The sequence below is a fragment of the Mastomys coucha genome, unplaced genomic scaffold, assembly GCF_008632895.1.
Source record: "Mastomys coucha isolate ucsf_1 unplaced genomic scaffold, UCSF_Mcou_1 pScaffold5, whole genome shotgun sequence".
Lineage (NCBI taxonomy): Eukaryota > Metazoa > Chordata > Mammalia > Rodentia > Muridae > Mastomys > Mastomys coucha.
This window is the reverse complement of record NW_022196911.1, coordinates 112996597-113018418: the sequence shown is the minus strand read 5'-3', so window position 1 is coordinate 113018418 and position 21822 is coordinate 112996597. Positions and strand designations below refer to the sequence as shown.

The 21822-nt window shown below is 49.6% G+C and overlaps 1 protein-coding gene and 1 long non-coding RNA gene across 4 annotated transcripts in view; one reads left to right on the top strand and one right to left on the bottom strand.

Annotated features, from left to right (window-relative positions):
• Positions 1-975: 975 nt before the first annotated feature.
• LOC116077007 lies at positions 976-8491 on the bottom strand. The gene is made up of 2 exons (XR_004113158.1): positions 8273-8491; positions 976-1303 (listed from the first exon to the last, which is right to left on the bottom strand). It is a non-coding gene; the product is annotated as an uncharacterized LOC116077007 (long non-coding RNA).
• Positions 7975-21822, top strand: part of Ube2o (ubiquitin conjugating enzyme E2 O) — a 49569-nt gene continuing 35721 nt past the window's right edge. For 2 of the 3 annotated variants that reach the window (XM_031351194.1, XM_031351193.1), the window contains exon 1: positions 7975-8479. In XM_031351194.1, coding sequence (XP_031207054.1) covers positions 8075-8479 — 405 coding nt within the window. In that variant the 5' untranslated portion in view covers positions 7975-8074. Of the gene's footprint in view, positions 8480-8545; positions 8767-21822 lie in introns of those variants that run through there. The other variant, XM_031351195.1, reaches the window with a different exon arrangement.

Below are 21822 nucleotides of genomic sequence, written 5' to 3'. Positions count from 1 at the left end.
TTTCCTTCCTTCCTCCCCTCCCTTCCTCCTTCTTCCTTCCTTCTTCCTTCCTTCCTCCCTCCTTCCTTCCTTCTTCCCTCCTTCCTTCTTCCTTCCTCTCTCCCTTCTTCCTTCCTTCCTTTCCTTCCTTCCTCCTTCCTTCCTTCCTCCTTCCTCCTTCTTCCCTTCCCTTCCTTCCTCCCTCCCTCCTTCCTTCTTTCTTCCTTCCTCCCTCCTTCCTTCCTCCTTCCCTCCTTCCTTCTTGCTTCCTTCCTCCCTCCCTTCCTCCTTCCCTTCCTTCCTCCCTCCCTTCCTCCTTCTCTCCTTTCTCCCTTCTTCCCTTCCTCCCTCCCTCCCTTCCTCCCTCCCTTCTTCCCTTCCTTTTCCCCTCCCTTCTGTCTTTTCTTCCTTCCTTCCCCTGCTCCCCACCCCCTGCTGGGAACTGAAACCAAAGACCTCAAGCCTGGTCAGTAAGAAGTGTTTGCTAACCACTGAGCTATATTCCCAGTCCAGATTCCTCTCCTGTCTGTCCTTTAAAAGTTGATACTTCAGAGTACAGAGGATATCTTGGGCCAGGAGACTACTCATGTAATACCATAATTCCTTTTTGTATGTGTCCAGACCCATAGGAGGTGTAACAAGAAGAGTGAATGCTAATATGGCTCTGTAGGATGGCGTGTTCCTGTCTGAGGATTATAACACATGGGCCACTCTGGTGGGGGGTGGTGTCCTGAAGGAGATCCTGGGGTCTGGGGTCTGAGTGCTTTCTACTCAAGTTTGCTGTCACCTACCTGAAAATTGCCACAAGTAATAAAGTTTGTTTGTTTATATAAGAAAGTTAATGTCCCCTTGCAGGGATGTGTGGATAAACAGACTGTGCATGTAGTAAGACTGGCTGGCGGACCCTCACTACTGTTGGGTCCTCTCGGACGGAGAATAATTGAATACCTGAAAACACAAGCGGGTAAGAGAGAAAGCAAGGACACGGATGCCAGGTAGCTGTATCAAGAGAGGTGAGTGTATTTACTGGAACACTCAGTTTAAATAATCAGAGGCAATATCGAAACCAAAGGCAACCCGATACCAAGCCATTTAACATCTACACGAGACAGGAGGAAAAGGTACTTCAAAGACTTTGATCTGAGGTAGTCAGGCATTCTCTCTACAGGAGGCATCTGTAGTCCTGGATCTGAGGGCAGTTTCGTTTCACTTTCGACTCTTGAGGCAAAAGGGGGCAAGAGCCCACAGTGCATACTTGTGATGGGGTGCTCCTCAGCCATCAGGAGGAATCCAGGCGTAAGTTCAGATGAACCTTGAAATATGCCTAAGTGAAAGGGTAGACGCACAGTGGGGAGGGCATGCTCGCTACGCTGACAGCCAGGCTTTGGGGCCTGCACTGTTTGCAAGAGAGCCATTGATAGGAAGAATAGCGAGGTCATGAGGTGGGGACAATCAGGACATGTTCCATAACCCAAGGGGCCACCGAGAATGAGGAACAGAATCTGCTAGCAAGGTCACTCCTGATGCCCACCCCCCAGCTCCGTGTGTGCGTGCGTGCGTGCGTGTGTGTGTGTGTGTGTGTGTGTGTGTGTGTGTGTATGTGTTCAAAGTAGACTCATACACTGTAGCCCAGGCTGACCTAGAACCTAGACTCTCACTGTAGCCCAGGCTGACCTAGAACCTAGACTCTCACTGTAGCCCAGGCTGAGCTCAAACTTACTGTGACTCTCCTGCTTCAGTCTCCAGCGGCACCACTCAGCTAGGCACTGATGACCTTAAACAGTGGACTGCGGTGGTAACTCTGCTTAAAAGAGCTTGGCACCCAAGCACGAGGACTGAAGTTCACCCCCTGAGCCCCAGGTAAATGCTACCTGTGCACAGCAGCCCCCTGTAATTCTAACTGCACAAGGCAGAGACAACAGATTTCAGAGCAAGCTGCCTGGCAAAACTGGCCATATTGGCAAGCTCTGGGTTTGATTGAGAGACCCTAGCTCAATGAATCATGTAGAAGATGGATGCAGAATGGAATGACTCTCAGCAACAACACATGCACACATGCATGCAAATGTCCTCTCTTTTGCTCCGAAAAATAAAAAAGACTGTTTCCCAGAGAAGAGGGTGGTATTGAGGTCAGGTACAGACAGACCTGTGTTGCAGGCAGAGGTGGTGGGGAGACACCGTTGGCTAAAGCCATGCTGGCTCACTAACATGGCTGGGACTGGAGGATAATCATACAGTCCCACCTTGTCTCCAGGCCTGAGGCCTGCAGCAAATGGAGTGCCCAATGCTGCAACCTCTGCGGGCATCTGAGGCAGGACACAGGTCCCTGGGCCAGCAACACTTCCAGACAGGGCCCACACCTGCTCTACTTTACGCATCGGTCTTGCACATCCTGCACTATGCCATTGGCCTTATTTTCCTCACATTTTTGCTAAAGGCCAGTTTCTAGAGGAATGGCCCTGAGCTAGGATGCAGACTCTGCAGATGTAGTGGGGGTGTGCTCTTTAGAGCGCCCCCTGCTGGGCATCAAAGGCAGCTCATCTGGGCTCCGTCTCAACAGTGGCTCTGCTCTCAAACTGGGTGGAACCAGGGCTCTTCACCTTGCTGGCTTCAAAGCCTAGAGTGCATTGGGGGCATAGTAAACTCATCGAAGGGAGGTTCAGGGATGTCAGACCTTTTGTCTCCACCCATGTGACACATGAGGAAACCCTGGTGCTGTTGCCAGGACCTACACTAGACACCAGGGTTAAACACACAAGTAAGACATGTCCCAGTCCAGACAGGTTCTAGATAATCTATGCAAAGCTCTGAGTACAGAACTGGGCATGAAGTTACACCTCAATGAGTGAAGCTATTATTAGCCATTATTACTGGAAGCCATGGACTAAATGGGGCATATCTTCCTGGAGTGCCTGTCTACCCAACCATTAGGAAGGGAGGACACTGCTTTTTCATAACAAAGCAACAAACTCAGGCATATGTGGGAGTGAATCACAAAACTCACTTAGGTTCTGTGTGCAGTGTGGTGTGCATCGGTGTGAGTGCATGCTCGTGTGTGTGTGTGGGTGAGTGTGCACCTGCTTGCTTAGGCCAGAGTAGATGTCAAGGATCTTCCTGCCTTGTCCCCACCTTGATGTATTGAAGTGGGGTGTCCTAGTTTGACCCTTGCTGTGGTGAAACACCATGACCAAAGCAACTTGGGGAGGGAAGGGCTTATTTGGCTTATGCTTCCTCAGCGAATGGAAGTCATCAAAGGAAGTCAGGACAGGAACTCAAACAGGGCAGGAACCTGGAGGCAGGAGCTGATGCAGAGGCTGAGAAGGGGTGCTGCTTACTGGCTTGCTCCTCATGGCGTGCCCAGTCAGCAGCCTTCTTATAGAACCCATGACCGCCAGGCCAGGGGTGGCACCACCTACAACAGGCTGGGCCTTTCCCCAACAATCACTAATTAAGAAAATGCCCCACAGGCTTTCCTGCAGCCCAATAGTATGGAGGCATTCTCTCTCTCTCTCTCTCTCTCTCTCTCTCTCTCTCTCTCTCTCTCTCTTAAAGATTTCTTTATTTATTGTTTTATATAAGTACAGTGTAGCTGTCTTCAGACACTCCAAAAGAGGGCATCAGATCCCATTACAGATGGTTGTGAGCCACCATGTGGTTGCTGGAATTTGAACTCAGGACCTTCGGAAGAGTGCTCTTAACCGATGAGCCATCTCGCCAGCCCCTGGAGGCATTTTCTTAACTGAGGTTCCCTCCTCAGGGTACACTGATTTAGCTAGTCTAGCAACCAGCTTGCTCTGGCTCTCCCCTCTCTCCTCCTCCTGAGCATTGGCATTACAGGTAGGTCACTACTCCCGCCCAGCATTGCCAATAGTGCTGGGGATCCCAACTCTGCTTCTCACACTTGTTTGGCTGGTGTCTTACCGGCTAAGCCATTTCTCCAGTGCTCTCACTTGGATTTGCAACATTAGAATGAAGCCTTGGCCCTGCCTTGCTCTATGTCACTAGCCTTCTTCCTCACCCCACCCCCACCCCACTTCTACTTCTTAGGATAAAAGGACAAGTGGATAATGTCCTGTTATCAGGAGCTGCTCAGAGGGAGGTCTGACAGATCAGCGGAGCCTCGAGATGCTGCCTGCAACCTTAGGCAGTGGGTACCTGGGGTCCCATGTTACCTGTAAGGTTATGCACAGGGTACCTGGCAGGTTTCCAATGCCTGTGCATGCCTGTGATGATACGTGAAAGAGCCTGGCACAATGCCAGCTCAAACATATATGTCAAGTAAATGTCAGGTGAGGCTATGGGAGTGTGCGAAGACACAATGGCAGCTCAAACATGTATGTCGAGTAAATGTTAGGTGAGGCTATGGGAGTGTGCGGAGACACGGGGCTGTTCTGGGCCACTGTGCTTACCCAGTCTCCAGAAATGGTACTTAAGAGGTTTCTGTTACAGCTGTGAGAATTCAGTGACGATGGAGCCCAGGCCTTTCTGCATGCTAGGCAAGCCCTCTGCCATCCAAGCTTCATCCCTAGCTCTTTTTTTAAAAAAAATATTTATTTATTATTATTGTAAGTACACTGGAGCTGTCCTCAGACACACCAGAAGAGGGCATCAGATCTCATTCTAGATGGTTGTGAGCCATCATGTGGTTGCTGGGAATTGAACTCAGGACCTTCAGAAGAGCAGTCGGTCTCTTAACCACTGAGCCATCTCTTGAGCCCTCATCCCCAGCTCTTAAATAGTATTAACTTTCTCTTTGCTTGTGTTTTTTTTGTTTGTTTGTTTTGAGACAGCATCTCTCTTTGTAGTCCAGGCTCTCCCAAAAGTCACTGTGTAGACCAGGTTGGTCTCAAACTCAGAGATCCTCTTGTCTCTGGCTTGTGAATGCTTGGGGTTAAAGTTGTGTGCACCACCACACACAGCTAACATTAACTTATGACCATGCTACCTTGAAGAAAAAGCCCTGATTTGAGAGTCAACCTGGCCTCTAAATCATATTCTACCTTTCCTTTAGCTTTTAGCCACAGGTGTGTGTGTGTGTGTGTGTGTGTGTGTGTGTGTGGGTGGGTGGGTGTGTGGTGTGTGTCTATGTGTGTGAGTGTGTGTGTATGTGTGTGTAATACTTGAATTTTCAAATTTTGGGTCCATGGACAACCTGCCTGAGACCAAATTATACCAATTGTACTTAATTATTTGTTCCAGGGCATCTTTTGTACCTCGCTCTATTCAAGTTCTTTTTTAATTTTTGTAAATTTATTTTCATTTGTTTTTGAGACAGGGTCTGGAACTTAATTTGTAGGCCAGGCTGGTGTCAAACTCACAGAGCTCTGCCTTGGCTCAGCTCCTGAGTGCCAGGATTAAGGGTATTTTCCACCATGCTAGGTGTAACTTTTAATTAATTGCAGGTGTATGCGTGATTTGTCTGTGTGTATGTCTATGTACTACAAGTATGCAGTGCTGGAGAAGGCCAGAAGATGTCATCAGATCCCCTAGAACTGGAGTTGTGAACTCCCAACTAGTTGCTGAGAATTGAACCTGGGTTTTCTGTTGAGAGCAGCCAGTGCTCTCAACAGCTGAACCACCTCTTCAGCCCCTGTACATGTTCATTTTTCCCTGTGTGTAGTTCTATACCTCCAGTATCCCCAAAATTACCCAACATGCAGGGTTCTGCCTCTTTTCCCTTTTGAAGAGCCTGATAACAGTAATAACCAACCACCTGACTAATCGCCATGGATGATGGCGTTAGAGAAATGTGTGAAAAATGCCTTTGATTGGGAAAGGTTAGGGGCAGATCTTGAGTATTGTTAATTTCCTTTAAACAACCCATTAGAAACCCTTTGTCTGAGAATGTGTCTAAATCTTTAGGCCCTTATCAAGGTGACACACCAAGTTAATAGAATTACTATTTATGTTTTAATGGCAATAAGGAGCTGACCATAGGGTAGCTGAATAACAGTTCTTCCAGTCTGTACTTTAGTCTAGGCAGGGGGTTCTGCAGCATTACAGTAATGACTAAATGTTACTGAGAGAGCTATCTGCTGGGCCCTGCTCTACATCCTTCAACCTCAGCACTGCAATGATGCAGGTGTTGCTATCTTACCTGCAAGAAAATTGGGGTGAGAAGAAGTTAACCAGAGCTGGTTCACTCTCTCAAACTGTGCTCTGACTCCTACAGGAATGCTATGGCGTGCACCTGACCCCCAAATCTCTCTCTCTTTCTCTCCCATGCGTGTGCCCCCTCAACATGTACACATCAAATAAAGAACAAATGTAATAAAATTTTAAATTAAAAAAAAAGGCTGGCGGGCTTGTGAGATGGCTCAGTGGGTAAGAGCACTGACTGTCCTTCCGAAGGTCCTGAGTTCAAATCCCAGCAACCACATGGTGGCTCACAACCATCCGTAATGAGATCTGACGCCCTCTTCTGGTGTGTCTGAAGATAGCTACAAGTGAATTATGCTGGAGCAGGTGGGCCAGAGCGAGCGAGGCTGGTTCAACTCCCAGCAGCCACACACATGATGGCTCACAGCCATCTGTACAGCTGCAGTGAACTCATACACATAAAATAAATAAATAAAATCTTAAAAAAAAACAAACCAAAAAGCCGGGCAGTGGTGGCACACGCCTTTAATCCCAGCACTTGGGAGGCAGAGGCAGGTGGATTTCTGAGTTCGAGGCCAGCCTGGTCTACAGAGTGAGTACCAGGACAGCCGGGGCTACAGAGAGAAACCCTGTCTCGAAAAACAAAAAACAAACAAACAAACAATAAACTGGTGAGTTCCAGAACAGTTAGGGCTACACAGAGAAACCCTGTCTCAAAAAAAAAAAAAAGATTTTATTTCTTTATTATATGTAAGTACACTGTAGTTGTGTTCAGACACTCCAGAAGAGGGCGTCAGATCTCGTTGCGGATGGTTGTGAGCCAACATGAGGTTGCTGGGATTTGAACTCAGGACCTTCAGAAGAGCAGTCAGTGCTCTTAACTGCTGAGCCATCTCTGCAGCCCTTATTGTTTATTTTTGAAGACAGGATTTTACTATTTAGGCCTGGCTATCCTGGAACTTACTACATAGACTGGCTGGCCTTGAACCCACATAGATCCGCCTGCTTCTTACTTTTAATCATTCCTAACTCCCCCCTCTTGCTGTGTACAGAAGGCCTCACTGAGATCTTGATTCACCAAAATGGCTTTGTTGAAGGCGAACCACCAGTGCTTCTGGCTTGCTGCCCTTTCTCATGTGGCTCTGGGCTCTCATCACAACCTCTAGACCGGTTCCTAAGGGGTCATGACCTTCCGAGTCCTGCTTGGGACTCTACATACTCTATACCTATCTATTCCAGCCTTGCTTGCAAGCTGCCTCAGAGTTGCCTTGTCAGCTACTTAATGAGTATTTGTTTTATGTGACCAACTAGACTGTCCTCTAGGCACGTGTTCAAGGCATGCACCACCACACCCAACTGACAACAACTTTAAAAGAAACTATTGTGATTATATCTGTGTACATGAGTACGGGCACATGTGGGCACCTAGAAGACAAAGATGCTGCCACTCTGCAGGGCTACAACTTGACTGGGATGCCAAGGGCACTGGCTAAACTTGATTGACTAGGAGTGAGGACACACACCTTTTTTTTTTTTTTTTGTTTTTCGAGACAGGGTTTCTCTGTGTAGCCCTGGCTGTCCTGGAACTCACTCTGTAGACCAGGCTGGCCTCGAACTCAGAAACTCACCTGCCTCTGTTTCCTGAATGCTGGGGTTAAAGGTGTGGCCATAGTCTGCCTTGCATGCAGCCCCCCCCCCCCAACTCCTGTAGACCTCAGCCCTTCCTGATCCTGCATCTGCGTTCCCCTGGCCCCGCCACGCCCCGCGCCAGTCCTTCCGCCCCCGCCCCAAGCATCTTCAGCGTCCCCTAGCGACCGGGCGGCGGCTCCTAGCAACAGCATCCCGGCGCCCTAACGACGGCAGCACGCAGGCCTACGTCATCGCGTTCGGCCCCGCCCCGCGCCGCCGGCCCCGCCTCCCCGCGCCTTAGGCTGCCGCCGCCGCTACCGCCGCCGCTGTCGCTGCCGCCGCCGCCCGAGACTCGCGCAGAGCAGTTATGGCGGATCCCGCAGCGCCCGCACCCGCTCCCGCCCAGGCCCAGGCCGCCGCCGCCCCGACCCCGGCCGCAGCCCCCGCCGCCGCCCCGCCGCCCGCGCCCGCCGCGGACTCGGCCTCAGGGCCGTCCTCCGACTCCGGCCCCGAAGCGGGTTCGCAGCGCCTGCTGTTCTCCCACGACCTGGTGTCGGGCCGTTACCGCGGCTCGGTGCACTTCGGGCTGGTACGCCTCATCCACGGCGAGGACTCGGACTCGGAGGGCGACGAGGACGGCCGCGGCAGCTCGGGCTGCTCCGAGGCCGGGGGCGCGGGCCACGAGGAGGGCCGGGCCAGCCCGCTGCGGCGCGGCTACGTGCGCGTCCAGTGGTACCCGGAGGGCGTCAAGCAGCACGTGAAGGAGACCAAGGTGAGGCGGGCCGTGCCGGGCTGGGGCGGTCTGCAGGGCTCGGGGTGGGGGGGCACGGGGACGCCGCCTCGGCGCCGGGTGCACCGTCATCACACCGGCCTGGGCGCGCACGCCGGCGGGGCTGCTCGGGGCGAGGGGAGGGGCCTTGCCGGCGATGCTCGGCTGTGCGGTTGGCCTCGGGGTGATGGACGCACACGGATGCCCGTGGGGACCTCCTCGGGCGCTGAGGCGCGTTCGGCGTTCCCGTAGTGCGGTGTTTTCGCTTACAGCCCCCGCCGCTAAAGGAGGTCGGTGCAGCATTGTGCTTCCCGGAGGGAAGGCCGTGCCGGGCAGGGCTTGGCTGTGGGTATTCCAAAACAAAGATAGAGGTGAAAACCCAAGAAGTTGAGCAGAGGCTGACGGAATGCATGGTGGGGCAGTGGCACCACGTCTTTTTTTTTTTTTTTTTTAAACCCGGCTGCATCCTTTGAATTGCTACGGAGAACTTTGTGAGGAAAATGATGAACAGTCCACGGCCATGATATTAATAGTACTGAGGGAGAAGGTGGCAGCTGCGACTGGGTGTCTAGGACTTCTTGGGGTGGGGTGTCCTATGAGATCGTGGATAGAAGAGAGGGACCAATGGGAAAAGCTGTCGCGTCTTTTTGTATTTTTGGTTTTGTTTTTTTAAACCTGGGGCAAATACCACATTCTCCCAGTGTTTGGGGAAGAGGTTTGTGAATGGAGCAGTTCTACAGGCGAGGACTGACATCATAAACCTGAACCAAGATTGGTTTGCAGGCTTGCTTTCCTGAATGTGTGTTTTGTATCTGTCTCTCACATATCTTTACCTCACAGCTCTCTCTCTCTCCTGCCCCTCCCCATCGGGAAACATTTCTAAGCATGATTCAGGCCTGCCTCCTTTTAGGCCTGCAAAGTGAGAGGTCTGCTGTGGGGGGAAGGCTGTTGGGAGTGCTGAGGGTTCAACCCAGGGACTTGATGCTAGACCACCAGCACTTTGACTTAGAGCGACATCCTGAACCATTTTACTTTATTTTGAGAGTAAATCTTGCCAGGTTGTCCAGATTAGCCCGGAAATTAAGAGATTCTCACCTCAGCCTAGACCGTATGGAGGATTAAAGAAGCCATGCCACCAAAACAATCGCAGGAGGCTCTTGAGAAGTTAAGAATATAAGGCTGTATGGTGACTCACACCTTTAATCCCAGCATTTAGGGAGGCCGAAGCAGGAGGATCTCTTGAATTTGAGGCCAGCCTGGTCTACATAGTGGACAACCAGAGTTACATAATAAGATCCTATCTCAAAAAGAAAACAAACAAAAAAGGTTTCTCACACTGGGTAAAAAAGACAGCAGAGGCACATGGCTTCATGCCATACTAAGAAGGGAGACACTGCAGATGGAGGATGGCAGGAGACCAGGTAGGAAAAAGCCTGACTCCTGAGTAGTGGCTGTGCAGGGGTGATTGCTGATGCCAGCATCTGTCAGTAACCACTGTGTACCACATCCACATAACACACACACACACAGTTTCAGCTTCTCCTCAGAAACATGTAAATCAGGCAACAGCTTCTGATTCTTATGAAAACAGAGTTCATTTGCAAAAGTGTTTGGAAAATGTTCATTTTGCAGCAGAATGCTTATTAAAAACCAGTGTTCTGCCGGGCGGTGGTGGCGCATGCCTTTAATTCTAGCACTTGGGAGGCAGAGGCAGGTGGATTTCTGAGTTTGTTTTTTTTTTTTTTTTTTTTTTTTTTTTTTTTTTTTTTTTTTTTTTTTTTTTGTTTTTGTTTTTTTTTCGAGACAGGGTTTCTCTGTATAGCCCTGGCTGTCCTGGAACTCACTCTGGAGACCAGGCTGGCCTCGAACTCAGAAATCCGCCTGCCTCTGCCTCCCAAGTGCTGGGATTAAAGGCGTGCGCCACCACCGCCCGGCTGATTTCTGAGTTTGAAGCCAGCCTGGTCTACAGAGTCAGTTCCAGGACAGCCAGAGCTTCACGGAGAAACCCTGACTCGAAAAACCAAAAAAAAAAAAAAAAAAAAAAAAAAAAAATCAGTATTGTGTCTGGGAAAAGGGGTTATTGCTCTCATTCTGTGTCTGCATTGTGGGGCCAGCAGTTTTCTGTAAGGTTCAGAAAATACATTCTGAGCCGGGCAGTGGTGGCACACACCTTTAACCCCAGCACTTGGGAGGGAGGCAGAGGCGGGCGGATTTCTGAATTCGAGGCCAGTCTGGTCTACAGAGTGAATTCTAGGACAACCAGGGCTACGCAGAGAAACCCTGTCTCTAAAAACCAAAAGAAAAAGAAAAAAAGAAAATATATTCTGTCAGCCAGCTACTCCAGAAGTTTGACTCCCACCCTGGCTGAGGGAGCTGAGCCTAGGTCTGCCACTGGACACTGCCATTTCCTTTTGACTGTATTTCCTGTTCATCTTGACGTTGGAGGTTAATTTTGTTCATGGCTCTGGGCTATGATCCCTCTGCCTCCCCCAACAACATGTAATATAATTTGCCGTGAGAAGCCCATTTTGGAGTTACATAGGAAAAGATTACCTCTGGAAACCTAGCTCGATCTCATTGGAGCCTACCTCTGTCTCTGGCAGGTTTCCTCTCCTGTTGCAGTTCTTCTAGCTTCCAGTAAGGGATTCCAAGGAGGGCTGGGCTGGGGGCTCCAGTGCAGGCCACAAAACCCGCATCTGTTGCCAAGGACTAAAGTACATGTTTTGGGGAGGCTCTACATTGACCGGTAGCACGTGTCTGTCACCACGGGCTTTGGGCACAGGACAGAGGTGGTCCTGGGTCCTTGCAGCACTGTTTAGGGAGCTTGTCCTGCCCTCCTCCACCTCAGGATGACAGGGTACCAAAGTGTCCTGAGTCCTGTTCATCAGGAATTTGGTTATGAGGTCGAAGGACTCTTACTGGCAGTTTGTAGGTGAAGGTTCTCTCTCTTGAGACTCACTGGAACATCAAGCTGGTCGAAGACTTGGAGATCTGCCTGACTGTGTTTCTGAGTGCTAGAATTAAAGACATATACCACCACATCCAGCTATAGTGGCAGTTTTTAGAAAAGTTTTTGTTTGTTTTTTGATTATTTGGGTTTTTGTTGTTGTTGTTGTTGTTTGTTTGTTTGTTTCGAGACAGGGTTTCTCTGTAGCCCTGGCTGACTTGGAGTTCACTCTGTAGACCAGGCTGGCTTTGAACTCAGAAATCTGCCTGCCTCTGCCTCCCAAGTGCTGGGATTAAAGGTGTACACCACCACTGCCCGACCAGACCCAGTTTTTAAAAAATAAATAAATAAATATAAATAAATAAATAAATAAATAAATAAATAAAAGACACTTTCCCCCCAACTCCAAGCCAGCAAAAGAACTTACTAGCCAGAAGCTCCTCCAGGCGCACGCGCTCTCTCAGCTCTGACTTCGCCCAGTGGCCCATTCCTTGGCTCAGAGCTTCTCACCTGGCTGAGCTTTCTCTGTGAAAGCTTGCCCTTTTCCCAGCACTGCTGGCTCACCCATTGAGTACTGTTCTGAGATAAACCCAACAGCAGCACCCTTAGCTGCCCTGAGCCCTGGCTAGACCGGGAGGGAGGGCCCCTTCATTTCCACCTGTCATGCTGGGATGGAGCAGTCTTAGGAGGAAGAGCCAGGCTGCTGTCAGTCAGTTAAAGCTCGAGATTCTTTCTGGAATACTTGTTTCTCTTCTCTCCTCCCTCCCTCCCTCCCTCCCTTCCTTCCTTCTTCCCTTAATAGAGTCTCATGTCACCCATACTGCCTTCAAACTCACCTTGTCGCAGAGGACAACTTTACTTCTGATCCTTCTGCCTCCACTTCAAGAACTGGGAATGCAGGCAGGTGTGGGCCACTACACCCCACTGTTGCTTTCCCACCTCTGTGTGCTATCTTTTAAGTTGCTGCAACACCGTGTCTCTAAATTCAAGCTGCCTGCGATTACACTGCTTTTGTGAGGCTGGTGTGGGGGGTGTGAAGCTCCCTGATGACAGGTCCCTCCGGAATTGGCTTAGCAGTTTATTTTTGGTTCCTACTCAGGCCAGCATTTCCATGGGGAAAACTATTTAGGTATAGCATCATAGCCCAGCAAGTTTGTCTCACTTGTCCAGGTGCGGGGGCCCATTAAAAGGCATTGTTTTTAGTGATGTAGCAGGAAGGAATCATGTAAGGTTAAAGCAAGATGCAGGGCTAAGTGGTTCTAAATTGCATTTTATTCAGATAGAATCACAGCTTGGAGACTCTTAACAGCTGTCTTGTGATTTTATTTTGTCCCTTGATTTTCTCTCTTCTAACTCCTTGGCCTTGAAGCTACAATTGTGTCTCTGTGTGGTAATTCCCTTACTCAAGGACACGTTGACCAGATGAAGGATGTGTGTTTGTATTGCCATTGGAAGTTAGAACCTTGGGTGCTCACATGGCTGGCACTTGCTCTGGTTGACCTTGGCTAAGTCATTGTCTCAGCTCTCTTCACTGGCAGGTTCGATCTGTGTCTCTAGCCCCTAGAGTGAGCCTGCACTAGTGGGGTGGTCAGCAGTGCAGGTCCTGCTCGTGCCTGGGAAGGCCTCTTGGTCCTGATGCTCAGAATAGTCCTTTTCTCTCACATGGTGCTGCCACAGCAGAGAGGCACCTTGGAAAGCTTGTTTTGGTGACATGGGAATTCCTAACTCCTGTGTCATGGGTGGTGCCAGGTGTGACTATGTCATGGGCGGGAGGAGTGGTGCCATGTGTGACTATGTCATAGGCGGGAGGAGTGGTGCCAGGTGTGACTATGTCCCGGGTGGGAGTCGTGGTGCCAGGTGTGACTATGTCCCGGGTGGGAGTCGTGGTGCCAGGTGTGACTATGTCATGGGTGGGAGTTGTGGTGCCAGGTGTGACTATGTCCCGGGTGGGAGTCGTGGTGCCAGGTGTGACTATGTCATGGGTGGGAGGAGTGGTGCCAGGTGTGACTATGTCATGGGTGGGAGGAGTGGTGCCAGGTGTGACTATGTCATGGGTGGGAGTTGTGGTGCCAGGTGTGACTATGTCATGGGTGGGAGGAGTGGTGCCATATGTGACTATGTCATGGGTGGGAGGAGTGGTGCCAGGTGTGACTTGGAACCTTTTCCAGCAGTGCTTATGACTTTGTGGCTTTGTAAGAAATTTAGTAAAGCCTAATTAATGTAGCACCTCCAGGAGTAGGCAGAACAAATCTATATGTACACAGCTAACAGTATGTAGTTCCCCAAGTCTGGAGATCGCCATCATTGTCAGCAACAGCAGCAATGCTATTTTTTGAGATAGTGTCACTCTAGCACTGGCTACCCTGTAAGCATGCAGACCAGACTGGCCTCCTCTGCCTCCCCAAATGCTATGATTAAAGGTATACTTCACCACACTTGGCTGGAAGACTTCTTTTGAAGTTCCCAGAGAGGTAATAGATGAATCCAAGGATCAGAATGATGCTTTGTCTTAGGATCACAGCTCCAACCCATCCTGTTTGTTGTGCCCCAGGCTCTTAGTGTTGTACTCTGTGCTCACGGCTACTGTCTGATTAAGATGCTGTTACTGACCTTGTGGTTCAGAGGAGAAAAATGAGAAACAGCCAGGCCAGGGGACTTGCCTAGCAACACACTGCCTAAGTGGAGGAACCTGAAAACAGGCTGAAGGGAATGTCATTTGTTCTACCTGAGACTATAAAGGTTCGGAATTCATCCATCCTTGTTATACATACAGGGACCACAGGCAGTTGGCACTGTCATCCACTTGCTGAATATGAAAAGCCCTATCGGGATAGGGAGTGAGTGGCCCAAGTGAAGTGGGTAGGGGAGTGAGTGGCCCAAGTGAAGTGGGTAGGGGGCAGCCATATGCTGTTCTTCCCCTAACATCTCAGTCATCCTCAGAACCATCAAAACCACACTGTGTTTCTGGGAACGTTTGATTCCCTAGAATGTTGAATGAATTGGAACTAGCCTGCCTCCATCCAACACCGACCAAGTGCCACCTTCCACCTCTAGAAGCAAGAGGGCTTCTGCATCCCCTGAACACCATCAGGAGTGGGACTCCGGCCTGACCTGCTGTCCCTCTGCTGCAGAGAATGCTGACTCATGAATCAGGACCAAGAAAGATTCCTGGGAAAGATTGATTTCTGCCTCAGTTCCTTCCTCTCCGCCGTCCTGAGGTCTGTTTTCTCTTCAGGACATGCAAGGTGTTTCGTGCCTTCCCTGCTTCATTGTGCCCTTGCTTTTTCCTTTCTCATTTTTGTTTAATCAAGAACTTTCTCTTTTATTATTTTACACAACATTGGACCTCGTGGAACCCTCTGGAACCTGTTTGGGGCCCACATTTTTTAAAGGAAGTACAATTATCAGGGGTAATGTGAATGACTGTGGACACATGACTGTGTCAGCTGCCTCTGGTGGTCCCCTCAGCGTGGGAGTCAGGACAATTGTGGGTTTCTCCCAGAGCAACATGATCTGAGCTCCTGTTAGGTCCATGGGAGCTTGGAGACCCTGCTCTGTGACTGGCCTGTTTCTTGGGACTGCTAATTGGGCCTGACAGTCTAAAGTGAGGAAGTAGCCCTTGGGAAGGTTTAAGAGCGGTCCAGCTTAGGGCACTGTCACTGTCCTTACTCAATAGGAGTTTGGTACTTTGTCTAGCTCCTTCCTCAGGCTTTGTCTAATGGCACAGGGTGTGTAGGAGGCAGTGGTAGAGACTTCAGTGTTGCAGCAGCCCCGGAACCTTCTCGTGCTCAGCAGTAGTGCCTTCAGAACCCCTCTGGACCTGACAGCTCAGCCTGCCCCAGGGTCTATTAGGAACCACCTGATATGTGCTTACACAGGGAAGAGCCAAGTGCTTACTGGAATTTTTTTTTTGTAGATCAGAGTAAAATGGAATCACATTAATGGCTGTCTGAATTTATCTGTTCCAAGGTTATTGGCCCTTCGACTCAGGGTGACCGTGTAGAATGGATGAAGCCTTGGTCACGTGTGTCCAGGTTACCCAGAGTCCTAGACATAAGCAGTGGTGTTCTTCCAGGGGAGGATAATTCAAAGGAAGATTTCATGATTTAATAGACCTCCTACCTTTGGTCTTCCGTCTGGCCCCTTACCGTGGGCAAACGCTCCGCCTCTTCCTTATGAGGACCCAGTGGGCACTAAATGTGGAATGGCTACCCTTTGGGGCTTAGATCTTGTTAGTTATGTATATGATTGGGCAAAGTCAGTTTGTTTGCCTGTTTTAAAGACTGCAGCAGCAGCATTTGCTGTTCCACAGATGGGTCAAGGGACTGAAACACTTGCTGTGTCATTTTTGGCTCAAGCTGATAACATAGCCACATCTGAGGAATGGCCTGACTACGGTTTAAAAAAAAAAATTAAGATACTGAGTCATGCTGGGAGGTTGGGAGAGCCAGTCAACCCTACCCAACCCACCCAGAAAGATGAAGACAGCAGCTAGCAGCGACAGAGATTTCCTGCAGGCTCCCTCAGAGAAAGTGCCCTTCATTTGCATACTGCAGCTAGAGCTTGGGCTCTGGCAGTCTTCTGCCGGGCTTATTGCTGAGCCGTTTGTGAGAGCCTCAGCTGGAATGTGCAGGATTGCTGAGACAGCCTGGATGGCCTTCTCACCTAGTGCGTTTGCGGGCCACTGAAGGCCAGGAGGGAAGTTTACCGGCACACAACTGTGTGTCTCCTAGAGCATCGGGCTTGGTGTATGTGGTGCTAGAAGCGGCCTATATCTGTCTGCTTCTGCTTAAAGTCTTAAGGGACTTGGAGGGCCCTGAAGGTTGATGACATCATCATCTCCTGGCCTCTGGGGCATCCCAGTCCTATGCTGGTGGAATTGGTTATCTGCCTCCCATTTCCTCATGACCCCTCACCTTTGGCCTTCCATCTGTCCTGTCACACTGCATACGATGGCTCCCCAGAGGTCATAAGTGACTAGGGAATTCCTGGTCACCACATTTGCTCACTGTCTTAGTCATTGGGCCTTCAATGCTATTTAATGCAGTCAACTTAGCTGTCTAATTTTTGACATTTATTTTGTGTTCATATGTTTGTGGGCACATGTGTGCCATGAAACGCCTTTGGAGTTCAGAGGACAGCTGAGAGAGTTCTACCTTACAGGTCCCAGGAGTCACACTCTGAGGCTTTAGTCAGACTTGGCAGGGAGCACCTTTACACCCTGACGGTCTCCAGCCTCGCCAGCCATGCCCTTGGAGACTTTTTCTTAAAGGGTTTGGGTTCCCATTATATCTGACTTGTTTTTTTTTTCTTTTTTCTTTTCATTTTCTTCCCCAGAAGCCTTGCTCAACTTCTCCTTCCTTCCCCTCTGCTCCTGTCTCCTCTTTGCTCTCCCTCCCTGGGTTCTGAGTGCATCTGGTACCTGCATCCAGATGAGTACCACATCTGCATTCACCTTCCTAGGTGCCTGCTGTACATCCTATCAAGCCATCTAGCACTTCAGACTTTGTGGTGTAAAGTCTTGTACTGTGACTGCCCTCCCCTCCCCAAGTTTGTGGGATTAAAACATGCCCCCAGCTTTTTAATATGAAAACATTGCAGTCGTCCAGTATGCTGAAGGACTAGACCACTGATAACTACTTGCCAGCCACCATGAATCAGCAGCTTTGGTCACTCTGCCATCTGGCTTCATCTGTGTATATGAAAGTGAGTCCTTGGGAGCCACTTCTGAGTTAGGTGCAGACATGGTGGCAGTGCACTCTCAGTGCTAAAGCTTGCAGCTTCTGACAGAATGTTGCCACGGTTATGAGGGTCCCCTTGGACTTTGACCCCTTTGCCATCAGTGTCTTGTTGAGCCACCTGTTTCCTGTGCTTGCCTTTTCTTCCCCCCTTCCTTGATTATTTGGTTTGAACCATGGCCTCATACATGGTAGGTGAATGATCTCACACACACCCTCTTTACTTTTGATTCTGAGACAAGGTCTTACCCCAGGCTGGCCTTGAGCTCTTTATAGTATCCACCTCTTGCTTACTCACTCGGTTTCTGGAGTTGTTGGGATTACCGTCCTGTAGCACCAGGCCTGGCTGCTCTGCTCCGTTCCTCCCCACAGCCGCGACTTGTTCTTTCCCTGGTCTAGAGTGACATTTCCTAGATACCCTGTCTTCGGGGCCATTCCAGAAAGCTTCAAGTTGTCTTGCAGGTGGCGACTTGCACCCTCAGACCAGCCTTTCCCCAGTTGTCTTCATCCAGTTTGACTGCTTTTCCCCAGTTCACAAGTGCCTCCAATGCCCTGTGGCTCACTGGCATTCCTTATTCTGCAACAAGGGTAGCAAAAGAGCTGTGTATGCAGATTCTTACAAGAAACCTGATGACCAGCGTTTATTTCTTCAACTTTCTCATGATGGGATCTTCAGTGTTCATCTTTCTCTCTATGTGTGCTGGGAATTGACCCAGGGCCTTGCACAACAAACTAAACAGTGTGTGACTGAGCTGTCCCTGCACACACCCTCCATCTGCAGATGGTTCATGGTGCTGAAGATGTGGGCCCCTTCCTTATCTGCCCCTCATGCCAGCCCTTCTCCACTCGTGGTTGGCAGATTGACCATGTTTATTGCCCAAGCTTGGGTTCCTTTGAAAGCACTATGAAGAATTACTCGAGGAGCAGCCCACATGCATATCCTAATACTAGGAGCAGATTAGTCATGAGACACCATATTGCAGTTTACTATTCTGGCGGCTTCCAGCACAAGGCTTTCAGGCAAAGTACAATGGAGGGAGCTAGGACAGCGCTAGCTTCAGAGCGTACTTTCTAGGCTGGGAGAGAACTGAGGATGCCACATCCAGGGGAAAAGTCACCTGTTGGTCTGAGTTACCTTCTAGGCCTCTCAGCAGTGCTGCTCGGGTGACACTGAACACATCTGGGGGCATTGTCCCTGTAGCTTCAAGTTCTAAAAGCTCTTGACAGAGTCACAGCATGCTTCCTCCGTGGTGATTTGTGTGGCTCATTTGTTGAAAGCTCTGGGTATTGTGCTGCCTGCATGGGCACTCTTGGCAAGCCTGCAGTTGCAGTGATTATGGCAGACTTGTAACTTGGGAGAAATTTAAAACCATATTAAAAGTGGATATAACTGCTGGGCGGTGGTGGCGCATGCCTTTAATCCCAGCACTTGGGAGGCAGAGGCAGGTGGATTTCTGAGTTCCGAGGACAGCCTGGTCTACAGAGTGAGTTCCAGGACAGCCAGGGCTATACAGAGAAACCCTGTCTTGGAAAAAAAAAATCAAGTGAATACCACATGAATGGTCAGGCTGCGTCCCAGTAAGAGTGCTTGCCTGCTTGCTCACGAGACAGTTTGTGTGGGACACTACATAACACTGGCTCAGGGGAGTTTGCTAAGGGAGGGAGTGCATACCTGCATATAAGGCTGCAGAACCTGAGCCCACATGGAGGGCATATTTCACATTCAGTGGTGCAGGAGCGTGGGGTAGGAAGAACTACCGTGGAGAGTACGTTAGCCTTTGAAAGAGAAGAGCATGGCACAGCAGTGGCAGTTGGAAGGGCAACTGGAGCAGAGGGACCGGGTAGCATGCTAGAGAAATGGTTCACTTTAGCTGTTCCAAACCGAGGGCTGAGTATGAGGGCGCATGCCCTCAAGCATTTGGGAGGCTGAGGCAGAAGGATGGAGAGTGTGAGGCAGGCCAGCTTGGACTTCACAGACAAACCCTGTCTCACACAAACAAAAAACAAAAACCAAAACTTGGGCATCAGAATTCTTTTAAGCAGCTAGGTGCTGTCGTCCTAGCACTCAGGAGGCAGAGCCGGTAGATCTTTGAGTTTGAGGCCAGCCTGGTCTATGTGAGTTCCAGGACAGCCAGGGCTATACAGGGCTACTATACCTTGTCTTGAAGAAGAAAAAAAGAAAAAAAAGAATTCTTCTAACCTAACAAAAAGGCTGTTGTGAACCTCAATGGTATTTTTTTTTAAAGATCTTTTTTTTTTTTAAAGATTTATTTTATTTATTTTATGTGTGTATGAGTACACTGTAGCTGTACAGACGGCCATGAGCCATCATGTGTGTGGCTGCTGGGAATTGAACTCCGGACCTCTGCCAGCCCGCTTGCTCCAGCCCTGCTCACTCTGGCACCACTCGCTCCTGCCCTGCTCCCTCTGGCGTAAATCATTGTAGCTGTCTTCAGACACACCAGAAGAGGGCGTCAGATCTCATTACGGGTGGTTGTGAGCCACCATGTGGTTGCTGGGATTTAAACTCAGAACCTCTGGAAGAGTAGTCAGTGCTCTTAACTGCTGAGCCATCTCTGTAGACCGGGTTGCATCTCTTAATGCTTTGACATAAAATATGTTAAAATAAATTTTAGAACACAAGAGTATCAGATGCACATCCCATCAGCCCTAAGAGCAGTGACATCATCAGTGCAGATCTGCGCGCGATGAGAAGGAAATCTGTGCGCTCACCCTTCCCTGCAGCCGGAGTCCGAGTAAACCCACCTTAGAAAAGCTAAGCGCACTGGAGAGGCATAGGGAGTTTCTTGGATGGAGTTTGTTAGGGAAGTTTTGGCTTTCTAAAGGTCTCAGGCCTGGGACTGGGAGAGCTGAGCTAGACGTGATATGGAAGGCGATTGTTGCTAAGAGATGCTGGTTCTGACCAGACAGCGACAATCGCTATTCCCTGGGACCTGTTCTGCTCTAGGCATGGCTGGTAGTGTTTTCTACCTGTTCACTCAAAGACATGTTTGACTATTATTATGTGTATGAGTGTTTTGGTTGCTTGTATGTCTGTACACCATGTGTGTGCCTGGTGCTCTGAAGTCAGATCCCCTGGAGTGGGAGTTAGACGGTTGTCACGTCCATATGGGAATCAAACTGGGCAAGTGCTCTTGACCACAGAGCCCCTCTCCAGTCCCACGCTCACTCTCTGCAGCCTTCTTGGCTGAGCCTAGTGAGGAAGGCATTGCTATTTTACCGGCCATGAGGCTAAGCTGGGCAGTGTCCCCAGGCCATTCAGTCAGCTGGTCTCTAGAAAACTTTGCAGCATGCTTGCTGTGGGTGACAGGCTCAGGAGCTAGAGAAGAGCCACTGTAGAGGGCTAGTAGATGGCCCGACAGTGGCTTGCTGAGGATGAGTAGCCATCTGGAGAGTGTGCAGACAGCTAGGAAACTCATGCAGTGCAGATGAGCTGTCTTAGGGCATTTCACAGGCATGGCATCACATTTGTGGAATGTTGAATGTGTTGGATTTTAGAACAAAATGACTCCGACTGAACCAGCAACTTCTGGGAGCCAGGGCAGAGCGCCTGCACTGGACTTCTGATAGACTGGAAGGGCATTCCCAGGTTAACTTCACTGATGCTCTTTGACCATAGGCCTAACTCCTTTACAGTTAGAACCTAAGACAGCAGTGAAGCTTTGAGTGACCTCGCAGTGTGGGTGGAGAGGAAAACCCAGGCATGGAAGGCTTTGGGTACTAACAGGCCTTCCCTGCATGGCACACAGGAGAGGCTGGTGTGTTGGGGGATGGGGACAGAGCAGAACAGTGGGCGCAGTTATGTCATGGTTCAGATGACCACAGCAGAGATGAGATGACACAAACACAGCATGATGTGCATTCCCTGAGTCCCTCTGCCACCACCCTCCACCCCAGCCTTCTCATCATCCTGCCTGGGATGTGGCCTCCATCAAACCCATAAAACCTCTCAAAGTGTGTTTAACTTTTAGAGAAACCTTTGATACAAGTAGGCTTTAGCTTGTGACTCCAGCTATTGGGGTATCTGATTCCATGGTCTGGTCTCTGTGAGTACCCCTCACATAAATAATAAATCTGAAAACAAACAAGCAAGTGTTCACTATAAACATATGGTTCTCTGCTGTGAGAATCTGAAAGAGTGACAGGGACCCAGGCTCCAGTGTGCATGTTCCTTAGAAGACCAGTGTAGGGAGATTCTGTGGCTTCTTGTGTGTGTTTGTGGATGTGTATATGTATACATGTGTGTGCGTGTGAATGCTTGGGTGTGCCTCATGCATGGGGAGGTGTTTTTCTTAATCACTTTTCCAACATCTTTGTAGACTTCTGGCAGGCTTGGAACTCTAGAATAAGCTGGCTTCAAACTCAAAGAAATACAATATGTGTGCCTCTGTTTCCCAAGTCCTGGGAGTCAGGGTGTGTGCCACTATGGCAGCATAGTTTTATATATGTTATCTATTCTCTTGTTTGTATATGTATGCTTGCATGTATGTCTCCATGCCTGGTACCTGCACATATCAGATCCCCCAATGGAGTTACACAGGGTTGTGAGCCACCATGTGAGACTAGGAATTAAACTCATGGCCTCTGAAACTGCTGAGCCATCTCTCTACTCCTAGAATCCAAACTTTTTTTTTTTTTTT